At 44.0% G+C, this 16,028-nt stretch overlaps 1 protein-coding gene across 12 annotated transcripts in view; it reads right to left on the bottom strand.

Moving 5' to 3' along the window:
- DUS2 (dihydrouridine synthase 2) overlaps positions 1-15,696 on the bottom strand; it is a 64,860-nt gene extending 49,164 nt beyond the window's left edge. For 7 of the 12 annotated variants that reach the window (XM_084811996.1, XM_084811997.1, XM_084812000.1 and 4 more), the window contains exons 1-10: positions 15,639-15,696; positions 13,915-14,057; positions 12,290-12,335; positions 9,785-9,876; positions 7,138-7,181; positions 6,551-6,611; positions 5,450-5,497; positions 4,802-4,867; positions 628-698; positions 377-463 (exon numbers count right to left, since the gene is read on the bottom strand). In XM_084811996.1, coding sequence (XP_084668122.1) covers positions 377-463; positions 628-698; positions 4,802-4,867; positions 5,450-5,497; positions 6,551-6,611; positions 7,138-7,181; positions 9,785-9,876; positions 12,290-12,335; positions 13,915-14,040 — 641 coding nt within the window. In that variant the 5' untranslated portion in view covers positions 14,041-14,057; positions 15,639-15,696. Of the gene's footprint in view, positions 1-376; positions 464-627; positions 699-4,801; positions 4,868-5,449; positions 5,498-6,550; positions 6,612-7,137; positions 7,182-9,784; positions 9,877-12,289; positions 12,336-13,914; positions 14,058-14,205 lie in introns of all 12 variants that reach the window. The other 5 variants (XM_084812002.1, XM_084812004.1, XM_084812001.1 and 2 more) reach the window with 4 other exon arrangements.
- Between the last annotated feature and the right edge of the window lie 332 nt (positions 15,697-16,028).

The following is a 16,028-nucleotide window of genomic DNA, read 5'->3' as shown; positions in this document are numbered from 1 at the left end:
TAGCTGAATGAGGTTTCCCATGAAGGAGGTAGGGTTTCAGTATCCTGCTTCATTCTTGCCGTTGCACAGGGCTAAGAAAACGCTGTGCAAATTAATGGGAAAAGTGCAGAAGTATGCAACATAAAAGAAATTTCTGCACCGTTGCATTATTTATGCACATCACAGAATTCAGGATTTAGATGTGCAGAATTTGGATTGCTTAGGTGCAGAATTTATTTTATGGTTTAGCACCAAGTACACACAGCTCTGAGTGCCACTGTGATACTGTGTTTCGAACGCAAGAAACAGTGGCCTGCCTCTAGTTCGTTTTTCTTATATACTTCCATTACTAGATATGGATGTCTTAAAATAAAATAAGCTGTCTAGTCCCACTTACTTGGCTATTACTGGAATAGAGACTGCTTCAGAGATGGCTTTGATCACATCACATTGGACAGGATGTTGAGGCCGCTCTTCTTTCTTCCTTTGCAGGGGAGAGAACAAGAGTAAACAAACAGATCAAACATTGCCAACAAAGAGCGTTCCTCTTAGCAGATGCAATGCCAGCCAGCCCCTCGTGATGCAGAACTACATTCAAGAAGGGCTAACCAGTATTTCTGTCTCCAGAGAGATGGATTATTAACTTACCTTCCATGAACTGCAATAGCAGCAATTCCAGTCTGTTCAATCTTCTTCACTAAATGTATTGATTTTTCTTTCTGAAAAAGGAGGAAAAGGAATAAACCACCATTCAAGTTTTCTGCTTCTATTCAACGTAGGTAATACTTAGCTCTACAGGAAAGATCTTAATGTCCCTGATAGCCATGATAGTGCGGTCACTGAACTTGAGCCGGACATCCTAGAGAGTGAAGTCAAGTGGGCCTTAGGAAGCATTACTAACAACAAAGCTAGCGGAGATGACAGTATTCCAGCTGAGCTATTTAAAATCCTAAAAGATGATGCTGTTAAAGTGCTGCACTCAATATGCCAACAAATTTGGAACACTCAACAGTGGCCACAAGATTGGAAAAGGTCAGTTTACATTCCAATTCCAAAGAAGGGCAACGCCAAAGAGTGTTCAAACTACCGCACAATTGCGCTCATTTCACATGCCAGCAAGGTGATGCTCAAAATCCTACAAGCTAGGCTTCAGCAGTATGCGAACCGAGAACTACCAGAAGTACAAGCTGGGTTTCGAAGAGGCAGAGGAACTCGAGATCAAATCGCCAACATTCGCTGCATCATGGAGAAAGCAAGAGAATTCCAGAAAAACGTCTATTTCTGCTTCACTGACTACGCTAAAGCCTTTGATTGTGTGGATCACAACAAACTGTGGCAAATTCTTAAAGTGATGGGAGTACCAGACCACCTTACCTGTCTCCTGAGAAACCTGCACGAGGGTCAAGAAGCAACAGTAAGAACCAGACATGGAACAACCGATTGGTTCAAAATTGGGAAAGGAGTACGACAAGGCTGCATATTGTCGCCCTGCTTATTTAACTTATATGCAGAGTACATCATGAGAAACGCCGGGTTGGATGAGTCACAGGTCGGAATTAAGATTGCCGGGAGAATTATCAACAACCTCAGATATGCAGACAATACCACCCTAATGGCAGAAAGCGAAGAGGATCTAAACAGCCTCTTGTTGAGGGTGAAAGAGGAGAGTGCAAAAGCTAGTTTGAAACTCAACATTAAAAAAACTAAGATCATGGCATCTGGCCCTATCACTTCCTGGCATATAGAAGGGGAAGAAATGGAAGCAGTGACAGATTTTACTTTCTTGGGCTCCAAGATCACCACAGATGGTGACTGTAGCCATGAAATTAAAAGACGCTTCCTCCTTGGGAGGAAAGCTATGGCAAACCTAGACAGCATAGTCAGAAGCAGAGACATCACCTTGCCGACAAAGGTCCGTCTAATCAAAGCTATGGTTTTCCCAGTAATAATGTATGGCTGTGAGAGCTGGACTGTAAGGAAGGCTGAGCGCAGAAGAATTGATGCTTTCGAACTGTGGTGCTGGAGAAGACTCTTACGAGTCCCCTGGACTGCAAGGAGGTCAAATCAGTCAATCCTAAAGGAAATCAACCCTGAGTGCTCATTGGAAAGACAGATACTGAAGCTGAAGCTCAAATATTTTGGCCACCTAATGCGAAGAGAAAACTCTCTGGAAAAGACCCTGATGCTGGGAAAGACTGAAGGTAAAAGGAGAAGGGGACGGCAGAGGATGAGATGGCTAGATAGCATCACCGATACAATGAATATGAACTTGAGCACGCTCCGGGAGAGAGTGCAGGACAGGAAGGCCTGGCGTGCTATGGTCCATGGGGTCACGAAGAGTCGGACACGACTGAACGACTGAACAACAACAACAACAAATGAAGACGTGGCCACACAATAGGGGCTGGGCAGATGGGTTGGTTACTGTACAACATCAAACAACATCCTTCATGTGGAACGGGACCACACATATAGACCCAATCTATGCAATCATCATTTCCCAACTTTGAGAGGTACAGACTGGGCCTAAATGCACAAAAGCCCTATTTAACCATGTCATGTCATTTATTACAGTTTTATCACGTCCAATAGCCAAAGCTCTCTGGCCAGTTTACAAAAATTAAAAGCCATAAAAGTACAATATTGTAACATATTAAAAACCATTTACATACAACATAAAACACAGACACATGTGTGTGTGTGTGTGTGTGTGTGTGTGTGTGTATATATATATATATATATAAATAAATAAAATGCCTGGCACCTGCGTTGTACTGCTTTCGGCATGAGGGAAAGACCTTTTTATTTTCCCAGCATTTTAGCACTCTAGTTTTTTAGCTCTGTATTTTAAATCGCTGCATTGCTGCTAGGTTTTATTTTGGTTGTACTTTTATACTGTAGTTTTAAACTTTCATATTTTATATTGTTTTAAGTTGTACTTTGAGGTTTTAGTTTTTGTGAACCACCCAGAGAGCTTTGGCTATTAGGCAGTATAGAAATAAACAAATAAAATATAACATTTTTAACAATAAGAAATCCCAGGACCTGTTAAAAACCCTATCATGCGCTGTCAAATGCCTGAGATTAAAGTTTTCACCTGCTGCTGAACAGATGATAGTGTTGACATCAGAGGGGCCTCACTGAGGACATCGTTTCATCATCAGAGGCATTTCAACCTTTCAGAATGACTGGTAGTTGGGGGAAAGTGTGGGACCAAGGGAAGAGGACATGGCCTTCTGAGGAATCCCAGAGGGCCAAAATGCCCCGAGTCTGAAGTTCTGCACTCTGATGTATAGAATAGCAGCCTTAAACTCACACATAAACCCAACTTATTCTCGTACATCCCAGCAATGACACTCGGCAAAGCACCATTTTAATGCATATTTTGCCCAAGACACATTTATGCAACAGCCTCCTATTAACTCGGTGCATTGGCACATGAAAAAAGAAGGTAGGGATAGGTTTTCCTGCAGGTTCACCCCTGTACTCACTGTAAAGAGTACACACACACCCCTTTGCAGTTTTGCAAATTCTTGTCAGCTGCCAGTGTGGGATGAGGGTCTACAGAGATGGATGTGTTGAAACAGCTATCCCGAGCCACAGGTCTAATGCAAAAGTCATAGAGGGGCCTCACTTAATCATAGTTGAGAGTAGAAGCAGACAGCAGGATCGTGAGCCCAGAGTGAGTTCTCACTTTGCTCCTTAATTGCAGTGAAGCATTACATCAGCAGTGACATTAACTATGCAAGCAGCCTTGGGTTCCTTGCAGGAAAAGGCAGCATATAATAAATAAATCCAGCCTGATAAGGCCCACAGGGGTTCGCCATACTACCAGCAGCTTCTTACCCTGTCCCCACCCCGCCTCTGCCTCACAGGGAAACATTATTACCGTCAATCAGTAAATGATCAGAGATCAGTGCTTTTTCCTGCTTAGCACTGTATCCAGCTCCCTTTCCCAGTACTTAGCTGGGGAAAGCAGTTATCTCTGATCAGCTGCTGACTGGAGATAAGAGCTTTTGCTTGTGGGGCAGAGAGGGTGTGGCCAGGGCAGAAAAGTGCTGCATGATTCAGCCCTGCTTCCTTCTCAGCCTTGTCCTGCAGAAGCTTGCCCTCCTCACTTGTGAGTAGACATGTTGCTCATGCTTACTTCTGAGTAGACGTGCAGAGGCTTGGTGTTTGGGATGGTATTTGAAAGTGCCGCTGAGTTATTCTTTCCTGCCTATTTCTGAGTAGACATCCAGAGGCTTGTCCTGCTCACTTGTGAGTAGACATGCTTCCTACTATAAGCTGATAACAATGAATTGGGGGGGGGGGGATTTTCAGCCCCACCTACTTTTGCCTTTAGCTCCACCCACCACTGGAATGCAGCCCCTGAGAGCGTCTCAAAAATGGAATCTGGCCCTCAAGCCAAAAAAGTTTCCCCACCCTTGGCTTACAGCCAATTCAACCTTTTGCCTGGAAATGCAGTGCAGTCCTCATGTAAGGATGCTATATGCAGTTTTCCTTTTCACAGAAGGGAAGGCACAATCTCATCTGAGTTGCCTCTTCTAAACACTGCACTCCTTCATGTGAGTAAGCCATCTGCTTGAGCAGTTATTTTCAGGGCTTGGCTGGCTTCTTCAAAATTTAAAAAGCTAATTGTATTTTTCTTTTAAAACCTTCTTTACTGAATGCTTTGCCACAGACTGCCAGCATGACAGTATTCTCTGGCTCACTTCTATTCAGCTCAATTATAGTTAGATTTTTTTTTTCTGGTCAAAGCACTGTGCACATTTTTCTAAGATCATTTACGGATATTTCAAATACCACAATACGTTCTTACTGATGGCAGGATTCGGATTTTGCAGCTCACTGGCTTACAAATTCCATTCACAAGAGTAGTCAGAATCTAAAGAAAAGGAGAAAAAAGTACTCTGTAAGCACAAGGAATGCAGCTCTGCAGTCTTGAAATACCTGACAGTACCTGGAGTTCAGAGCTCCTTGCTACTTAGGAAGAGTGCTCCCCCCCCCACCACCACCACCTCAACTCCTTTCACAGTTAGAACAGTGGAGGAGCTAAAGTACCTTAAAAGGTTTCTTAATAGGACTGGAGTTGTGAACAATGTCCTAGGCTTATGAATGCTTCACTGTCTGTTCAGACTGCTAGCCAATCCATGTCTGGAAGGCTTACACAAGATTTGTATCCACAATCTGGTTTTTGGGTCAGCAGCCAACTAGGAATACAGGGAGTCTAAATAACCCCCTTAAACTCCAATAACTCTTTGTTGCAAAGAGTGGAAAATAACACTACAAATAACTGTTTGGGTGAAGTTACGACACTCATGTACTTTTGATACAACTCCATCCAACATTCTTGTGCCCTGATCCTCTATACAACCCACTCCCATCCCAATTCACCTGGCATCTCATTCTTTATTAAGTAATGACATAAATCTATAAGACAAAACAAGTACCAAGAGAGATTACTTACAGATTCTATTTTGTCAGGATCAGACAGGAGTGCTGCTCCCATGCCTCCCTGGGAAAATGCGCGCACACAAAAATCCTTCATTATCTCAGCATCACAGTGATAACAATCAATAAGATCATCAAGTAGCATAGCAACCTCCCCAAATAAAGCTTCAAAGCACTCTCAGTTTTACAGAAAAACTATGTTTGCTTCCGTGGAACAAATGCTACCTTTCCTTAGCATGACAACAAAGATGGTATTTCTCGAAGGGAAGTACATGTTTTGGCTGAAACACTAGCCAAAACCATTTTACCCAGTGATATCAGCCCATGATTTATTGATTTACAATATTTGTATACTGCTTCACATCCAAAGATCTCGGAGTGGTGAACAGCAAACAAGAATGTGAAAATAATTTATTTTCTTTTTTTAAGAACAAGAATTCTGACAAACCAAGTTTTGATAAACCATGGCTGGTTGCTCAAGGAAGGCCTCCCAAAATAACTATCTCTTCAGGAGGTGCCAGAAGCAACACAATGTTGGCGCCTGCCTGACCTCCAATGGCAGGGAATGCCACAGGAAGGGGGCTACTACACTGAAGGCTCTTTTCCTAGTGGATTCCAGTCGGGCCATGGGTCCATGTGGAGCCACCAGGAACATGCCCTCTGATGACTTCAGTGACCAGGCAGGATGGTAGGAGAGAAGGCGCTCTCGCAGGTATCCTGGTCCCAAGTTATTTAGGGCTTTGTACACTAGTACCAAACACCTTAAACCTGGCCCAGTAACGAATGGGTAGCCAGTAGATGCACTACAGAATTACAATGGGGTTTGATGTAATTCAACTTGGAGTGTTATGTAAGCTGATGACACAGAAGAAGTTACAACTGGCATCATGAGTTCACAGTACATACCTCCAAGGGAAGACACTTGTCTTGTTCTCTCACAACATTATAACAAGGAGAGAGATGGCAACAACTGAAATGATGCCCAAAGTATATACTGACGTCAACAAATCCAAGGATTCTGTATAGCATCTAGCAAACTGCTGGTGCTAAATATGAAGTAGAACCATACAAGATACAGTCTTTAAAAAAAAACTGAGATGGACAAGATTCAACCAACCTTAGTGGAATATTCTTTGGGACATCCCATGTTGACATCAATGCCAGCCACATCATTCTCTCTGAAATGTCAAATACAGAAAGGAAATCACAAATGTGAACAGCAGAGGACACATACTACTGAAAAGATTTGAATTTCCAATTGATTTCCAAGGCGGTTTATAATAGATTAAAACAAGAAGCCTTTTTTCCACCCGAATTAGGTTGCTGAAATCAAGAAAGCTTGGGGTAAGAGTAGATTTGTGTGTGAAAGGACGCATGTGTGAGCTCCAGTTCTGGCACTGAAAACAAATTCCTGGACTAAGCATATGCTCAGATGCACAACATGGGAGACCTTAGACCAAACTATATTGAGTTATCACAAACATCAGACTTGTTATCTACTGCTTTGCTTGGTAGAGACATAAATGCTGGTATGACGAGTATAATTTTTACTCGTGGATGTGTGGAAATAAGTAAAAACTAACAAGTTAGTAGCCTTTGTGGATTTACTTGAAAGACAGGTAAAGAGGAAGCAAAGCACATTTTCAGCAGGCCCCAAAGAAGGAAAGAAGTTATTATATAAGATAATGTTTGACAGATACTTACACAAGTTTGGCAACTGCCAAGGCCCTCTCAGCATCTGCTGTCCCCTGAACAACAGTGAGGAAAAAAGATGTAGACAATAGATTTATTTTTATTTTAGACAATTATGTCTCACTTATTCAGCTCAAAGGACTCCTAGAGTTGCTCACAAATTTAAACAATACAACATAAAAATCAACGTAATACCACAGTAAAAATACAGTTCTAACAGCATATGGACTAAGGCCAGAAAGATTAATATACTTAACCAGGGGGCTGGAAAAAAAGTTTCCCCACATCCTTAAGAACTCGTTCTTAAAATGGGACTGTGCAAATTGTTGTCATTTACATACATTTCAGTGGGAATTGCAGGAATGGATGCAAAAAGATTTGCTTGGCTTAGCAGCTTTTAAGCAATGTTTTGAAGGGCAGAGAGGATGAGAAGTCAGTTTTTTAGTTCAATGGATGGGCTAGGGCCAGGTGTTCTTGATCTTCCTACAGTGCCCAGTCCCTTGATTCACCATGTCCTTCAGCTGAACCTTCAGGTTTGGAAACATTTCCTTTTGTTTCAGTGTCCCTTTGTTTTGTGAATATTCTGCCATGATGCTGTGCTTAATTTTTGATCAACTATTCTGGCTTTGGTTTTATCCACTATGCTACTGCTGCCAAATTTCTTTGCTTTATGAAGACTGCATATTGCTTATATTTTAATTGTTTTATTGATCTTTTAATTTAGTAAGCTGCTTTATGTATCTCCTTGTGGCAGAAACGTAGAATAAAAACCAATTAACTCTAATCTAATTTAACCTTTAAGTGATGTGTATTTTTAAAGCAGGCAGCAAAACCCCAGCTGCCCAGGCTATAAATGTAATGAATATATATGCGATTGTAAATAGGTGGAACAATTGATAAGCTGGGATCAGGGTGATGTATTGATGCAACAAGAACATCAGGAGCTCAAACAAATGTGCAGGAAATTCCTCATATTAGTTTCCAGGAGCAGGAAACTGCTGTGGTATCTTAAAGCAGCTTCCCATGATAGTAAATCAGCCGAGACACTGAGCCTGCATGAGCCCCCCCCCCCCACCTCCCCCAGCACTTTTTGCAGTCCTTGCTGCTGAAATAGCACTGAAATTTGGCGGCACAACAGGAGCAAAAAAGCCACACTCTCCCTTTAAAACAAAGTACATAGGGAGCAAATGCCGTGTTTTAAAGCAAAAACACATGCCCGGAAGCCCTGGGGCAGCACAATTTTCCCTTTAAAAGAAGGCGGAAAATGCAGCTTTTTTTTTGCCACCGCTAAATTTCTGTGGCAATTTCAGCGGCGCAGCAGCAATTTCAGCGGCGCAGCAGCAATTTCAGCAGGGGGAGGGTGTGGCCCCAGTGGGTTTGGGTGGGTGGGGAACTGGACTGCAGAAGTTGCCCACCCCTGTGCTAAACCATTGTTTTAGTGCAACAGGAGCAAGCAGGAACAAGCCATAGCAAGCCTTGGGCTCATGAACATACCTAACCCATGTGGCCAGAAGGAGGAGTTGGGAAGCTTCTGCTTTTGGTTAACTGAGGATTGTCATTTCACATGAACCCCAAAACCTGTGGTTAACAGTACCTATGGAGGGGAGTGTGTGAGTGTGCTGGCTCGCTGCTGTCCTTCCCAGCCACCCCCTGCTCCTTTCCCAGCTTACCAGCCAGTAGTGATGGGTTCCTTTTTCTTGTTCTCCTCCCTTCTTTCTCTTGGTGGCCTGCAGCCACCCACCACTTTCATTTCCTAAGAATGCCTCTGAGCCCCACATCTGCTCAAAGGCATTCATGGGAAATTAAGATAGCAGCAGCTAGAAGCCCTCACTTGCTTTAAAGCGATCCCAGGTGCTAGTAAGAATATTTCTTAATTTGAAAAAAGAACAGGAGAGGTGAGATGCCTTGATAGGGACCAAGGAAGGTGTCTGGGGGGTGCAGCGGCAACACATTGCCTACCCCTGGTTAGCATTACAAGAATGAGCCTAAGTGAACCTCAACAAGCCTTTCTCCCCTCTCCTCCTCCAGCACAGCTGGAAGGAGATCAGAAGCTTTTGCTTCCAGTTTCAGTTAACAATAGTTTAGCATTATTTCCAAGCCCTAAACTATGGTTAATCTTAACTATGGTTTGTTGAAGCAAGCCAGCTTCATAATACATGGTTACAAGTTGGCTTGTTTCAAGCAAGCCACAGGTAAGATTAACTACAGTTTGTCTGGTCCAGACAACACAAGCTGCATTTTATTAAAAATGGAAATAATTTTTTTTTTATCCCTCTCACCCACACCTGATGAAAGGGGTAGGGAGAATGCATCACGTTTATCATGGCCTCCAAATGCAGCCAATGGGAAGTTAGTGCAGATGGACAAATGTAATGTATTACCTAAAATGAATTCTGAAGCATTGCTGGGAAACTTTACTAAATAAATATAAGATCATTATCATCAACATTAATACAAATACATAATCAACTGGGAGACAATGCCTTGTAGCACAAGAATCACCCATGAACTTATTTAAACCTTACAAAACTATATTCTTTCCTAAACCAGTGAAATTGCAAGAGGATCAATTAGCTCTTGCTTTAGCAGTTCATTAAAATATGTGAACATTACAGATCTTATTTTGTTAGCAGGAAGTAAAAAGCAAGTCACTTCTTACCATTTGAAAGACAACACAGTCTTTTTCCCTTTCACAGGTTCTGAACACAACCCTTCCATTGGGAGCAACGAAGTCCACTGTTCCAAGCACCTCTGCATGACAGAGAAGGGACGCAGAACTGCATTAAGGTAAATGTCACACAAGGAGCATCCACATTTTCACTCAAAAGGTTTCAGTTCTAAAATCTTGAGAGGAAAACTTAGTTGCTGCCAGATATAAAAATATACTGTAAAGATGACTGGAAGTTTGGCTTTCCATTTTCCCAATTAAAATTGTGCAACATAACATTATAATAATCTAACATTATTAGATTAGCATTAAGCTCTTCCAAGGCAAGCAGGTACATTTTTGGCACAATTAGAGCTCAACGAGAAGAATTTTAATACCCTATAGAAGCAATCTTGAACAGCTTGAAGTCCCAGCAACTTACAACCCATGTCTTCAAACACAGGAAAAGAATGTACGAACATTTGTTTATTTTTATGTATGGGTTAAGTATCTATTTCACAGCCAGAGTTCTTAATTATCTCTATACCAACCATTTGGCCAAAGGACTTTACTGAATTCAAATCTGGGTCTGTGTTGAAATGCATTCATGCAGCCAATTAGCTTATGGGGAATATTCAGCAGTCTGTTGAAAATTGCCTGGTGCTTGAAGTTAGTTTGCTAGACAATAAACTACTTTAAGAGTTACAAAATTCATTTTGTAGAAAATGTTTATTTCCATTAGCTAACGGATGCCACCTAGAACACCCTAATGGGCATCTCTTTCTAAATACAGTTGAAATACATTTGACATCCGGAGGAAATGTTAGGTATTTGTTCTAAACAAAAATGTGAAAGATCAGCCAAAATTACACGGGTTAAAGAATTTCTTACTACTCAAAACAGCCTGGTGAAATGCCTCCAGGGCTCGCTGCCTCCCATGCTACCCCATCGCTGGTGTGGGCAGAGTCAGCACAGCCATGGGGCTTGTGTCTGCGGTCTGCCCTGGCAGCCTAAAAGAGCTACAGCTCAGAGCAAGCGGAGACAGGGAGGTGTGGCGATGTAGCTCAGAAACAGGATAAAAGGAGGAAGGAAACAGATGGGGGGGTGATAGAAAGGAGAGCAAAAGGACAGGCAGATCAGCAAGTAGAGGAAGATAAAAAGCATGCAAGAGAGGAGTAAAGAGGGAAATACAGGCATGAGGAGAGAACACCAAGGGAGCAATACTTGCCCCTCATTCAGTCCGCCATCTCCAGCCCCTCCCTCTCCTTCATTCCATTGAAGGAGTGAATGGAATTCATTTCATTGGAGGTGAAGGAGCAAGGATATCTATAACCTCAAGTGACTTGAACGTGGCTGGGGCTATCCCCCATTGTCTCAAGGGGAGCAAGGAATCCAAACCACCATCCCGACTTGGGAAGTTGAACTCCCGCTTCAGGATCTCCAAGATCTCCAAGTTTGGCCAGTCAGGGCTGGAAGCAGTGGCAGCCCAGCTGTAGCAGGCTCCTTGATAAAAGGCACTAGAGCGAGCTCCAGGAGAAGGAACTCCATGCATACAGGCCGAATCCCAGAGAAATGTGGGAAGAGGAGACTCCAAATCCCCTCTGGAGAAAAAGCTGAAGAGGTTCCTTACTATAAACTCGAGGAGGAAAAGTATCCTTTCTGGACTAACTTACTGATCATGGAAAGCCAGTGATGAAACTCGGCTGAATTGATTAAACACCCATGGTGCACCTGAGTCAAACCATCAGCCTGTTAATGGAACCCATGGATCCGTGAAAGGGTGTGTGTGCCATCAATGGGCCCCTCCCCAACAACCTGCTCATAAACGCTTACCCCCCTTTTGCCACAGAATCAGCAATTCTCTTGAAACATTTTCAGACTGAGTAAGCACCTGGCTGACACGATTCACAAACTACAAAGTTCACCCTTTCATTTATAAATCAAAGAAATAAGTATTGGCAACTGCCAATTATTTCATAATGTTTAAAACAAGAACATCTTTTTTAGAACAAGCTCACTTTTGTGAAATTGTTCATGGAAATGAAAACGTTGAAGTCTTGTCCATTTCATCGAGCAATTTGTGAAAGTAATTATTTTTAATGTTTTAATCCTGGAGTGGGTAACTTGTGGTCCTTCAGAAGGGTTGGCCTACAACTACCATCATCCTTCCCCACTGGCTATGCTGGCTAGGGCTCATGGGAGTTGTAGGCCAAAACATCTGGAGGGCCACAAGTTGCCCATCCCTGTTTTAATCCAAGAACAGGGATTTCCCCTGTAACATTCAGGCATGCCATGTGGTTGTGAAGACTGACTATCTTATTTTGTAGCTTGTCTTTAAATCTTCAACTTTTAGCAGACAGATTCTTTCACTTCTTTAAGGGACTCTTTGGCTAAACAAAAGCAGCAGTGCAAAACTACCAAGTAAGGATAATCTTAGCAAAACAACAGGGGAAACCCCCAACTACAAATTCCCCTTATTTTTCATTCAAATGATCTAACATATGAGCAGATACTTGCCATTTACAATTCTCTTGCACTGAAGCATCTTTATGTCAATCAGCTCCTTAAAGAATAATGGCAAAAGTTTCAAAAATGGATTAGACCAAGGGCCCCAGAGAGAAAAATATATTCATCAGTACAAAGACACTCCAATCCAACAGAAGAAAATATGCACAAACAAAACTGGTAACTGAATTCCCCCCTTCTGCCTTATTGCAGAACTGCATCATGGTTTGTGCCAACAGCAGACAACCTGGTGCCCTCCATGTTTTGGACTCCAACTCCCACAATCTTTGACCACTGGCCATGGTGGAAGGGGAGTTGCCCTCCAGATGTTTTGAACTACACCAGATTGCCTACCCCTGAAAACACTTTCAAGTAAACCTCATTAGCACTGAACAGTTAAGGTCTGAGCTGAAGTTTCCCTTTACTGATTAAGGCAGCAGTAGGGAATTTGCCCAATGGAATAGAAGGGGTGGGAAGAGGGTGCCTGTGTTCCCATTTCACACTGGCAATTAACATGGAGCCAGTGTTATGTGTGCATCAACATTACCTCTGCACAAGCCCATTGTGTGGTACCTGCATTAATACATAATCTGATCTCTGAATCAACCGGCTGGGTGCCAATACTCATAACAAGAGACTGCGGGGTGGGGGTTACAAATACACCCTTTCAGCGTGTCTCAATGCAAGACATAAGCTGATTGCTAGCACAAAATATTTTTGTCAAGAAAATAGATACATGCAACTAAATCAGCAAAACATCCCCAAATGCCTTTCAACCACTTGCACAGGCAAAGGATTCTACAGCCAAGCCAAAAACAGATGAGAGAGAGCGGGGAGCATCTTTTCTTTGATCTTCTCTGCTAAATGTTTGCCTCCTTAAATATAATTTTATTAGTGGAAGCAGAAAAAAGTTGAACTTCTACAAAACTAAAGATATCACTAAATCAGTAAAGTTTACCTTTAATGACAGGGAGAGCAATCCTATGGCCCCTAGATGGGGGCGAGGAGCTTTTGGATTCCTGGATCCGAGGTCAGACCCAGTGCTCCAACCTCCCTGCCCTCCCCGGTAGCCAGCGTGGAGAGAACTGCACCAGCTGGCTCTTCTAGCTCACAAAAGCTACCTTGGAGGGAAGAGAAAGTGGGGGGGGGGGTGCCAGAGGGAAGGGAAGGGAGGAAATGGCTTATTCCATATCCCCAGCCTCCTTCCTTCCCCAATGCCTCAGCGAGATGGGCAAAAACGCCCATCTAGAGATAATACAGAGTGGGAGGAGCGCGAAGGCAAAGACTGCCTCTGCCACGCATCCCGCTCTGCTTTGGGTGGCTGGAAGCCTCAGAGTTCAGAGGCTTATGGCCATCCCCATAGGATTGCATCCTAAGGGAGCAGTAGGGGATTTAATCACTAGTTTCCCTTTAGTGATTAAGGGAGCAGTAGGGAATTTGCCCCATGGAAAAGCAGGGGGGAAAAGCGGAAAACTAAAGATATATATAACCAGTTAACTATACTGAAGGTTCTCTCAACACGAGGAGGTTCAAATTCCTAAGCACTAACCAGAAATTTTAGGTGCCTAGGTAAGCAAGTACCTGGAGTATTTCTGGCCACTGAAAACAAATAGAAAAATATTCTCTGGCTTCCCTACCTCACAGTATACAATATCAGCACCATAATCCAAAGCCAGCAGCCGCATTGGTAGGGTTCCAACCCGCACCATAGGAGCCAATATGGCCTTATTTCTGAAAGAGAGCAGTGTTGTGTTCACTCTCATAATGTCTTTTGGATTGTCTGAAACAAGAGAAATCAGATTTTTTTTAAAAAAAGTATTATTACAAAATTCTCAATTGCGAAGAACAACAAAGAAAACTAACGAACATCGTGATAACAGTAACACAATGGCCACATTTTAACAAATGCTAAACCATGACATGCTTACCTTAACTGTGGTTTCTTTGTACATTTATATACTATGGTTTGTCTCTGGCCAGACCTGTTTGGCCTAGTCCTAGCTTGTTTTGGTGCCCTGCCCAGCCATATACCTGGCTTCAAAGATTCAAGGAAAGAATAGCGAGAAAAAGAACTCCAGGTTCTAGTGTTATGAGACAAGGCGAAAAACTTATCTTTATTCATTCAAGTCATAGCCTTAGAATTAAAGAATCCTGAGCCCGAGGATTTGGGTATCAGAACTGAGCAACAGAACTGCCACACAAAACCCCACTCGATTATACCCTGAACCCCACCCCACCCCAATACTTTCTTAATTTCAGCAGTACAATTTAGGGCTGGGCTGGTGGTAGAGTCATTTTCCAATTAAAATGACTGGGGCGGAGAAATTCTTGCCAAACTACTCCAAGCTCCCCAAAGATCAACCTGTAGATCCAGCTGTACCTTTTGCCCACCCCTCGCCTACAAGGTTCCCCCTTCAACTCTAAGAATCTATGAAAACCTTGCAATGTAATTGTAGTTACTTTTTTTTTATTATTCTTTTGACCAATCCTATGCATGTTTAGACAAAAAAAAAAGGCCCACAACCCCCAGCATTCCTCAGCCAGCCCTACTGCCTGGGCCATGCTGGGAATTGTGGGCCTTCCCCCCCCCCGCTTCTATCTAAACATGCATAGGATTGCACACTATAAAAGGCACACTCCTAGGCACGTTTAGAGAAAAAGAAGTCCCAGAACCCCCAGCATTCCTCAGCCAGCCACACTGGCTAGGACATGCTGGGAATCGTGGGCCTCCCACCCCGTCTAAACATGCACAGGATCGTGCCTTAGCCGCCTTTAATCCTCAAGGGACATTATAAAAGGGGCAGAACTTTCTCTAAGCAACATGAACTTGGGGGCCCCCCTCAAAAGGCCCAGCAGGACTTTCTCTAAGCAACATGAACTTGGGGGCCCCCCTCAAAAGGCCCAGCAGGACTTTCTCTAAGCAACATGAATTTGGGGGGGGGGGGGCCCAAAAGGCCCAGCAGGACTTTCTCTAAGCACCATGAATTTGAGGGCCACCCCTCAAAAGGCCCAGTAGGGCTTTCTCTAAGCACCATGAACTTGCCCCCCCCCCTCAAAAGGCCCAGCAGGACTTTCTCTAAGCACCATGAACTTGCCCCCCCCCCTCAAAAGGCCCAGCAGGACTTTCTCTAAGCACCATGAACTTGAGGGCCGCCCCTCAAAAGGCCCAGCAGGACTTTCTCCAAGCGCCATGAACTTGGGGGCCACCCCTCAAAAGGCCCAGCGGAGAGTCGAAGTCGGGGGGGGGGGCAGAATCCTGCCGTCCCACCGCCGAAGGAGCCGCAGAAGAGCAGGCGGGGATGGAGGAGAGATGGGGGAGGGGAGGCCTCCCTGAGGCAAATCCCATCTCCACCGGACTCACCGCGCGCCGCGCTCGGCTCCGCCCCGCCTCCTCCCGCCACGCGCGTCCTTTCGGCCTCGCCCGCTTCCGCGCATGCGCTCCCTTCCCTCCCTCCGCCCGCCCGCGAGAGCGCCGCCAGAGACTCGGTGGGACGTCATCGCGCTGCGACGTAGTTCTGCCCTTTCCCGGAATATGGTCGCAGAGATAAGAAGAATTAGAGCGGCCCGTGGCTTGAATTTCTGAGCCGCGGAGAGCATGCTTTATGTATGTTTGTGCGCGTGGGATTCCGTCACCACAAACCCGCGATTCGCACGAAAAATTCCGAGAGACCGCGTGCCAGCAAGTTATAACGCCTTGCAACGGGTGCTGTAGCACCCGTTGCAAGGCGTTATAACTTGCTGGCACGCGGTC

This window comes from Heloderma suspectum, chromosome 8 (genome assembly GCF_057233095.1).
Source record: "Heloderma suspectum isolate Gila_16-S chromosome 8, 16-S_ref, whole genome shotgun sequence".
Taxonomy (NCBI): domain Eukaryota; kingdom Metazoa; phylum Chordata; class Lepidosauria; order Squamata; family Helodermatidae; genus Heloderma; species Heloderma suspectum.
Note: the sequence above shows the minus strand (reverse complement) of the source record. Positions and strands in the feature narration are given on the sequence as shown.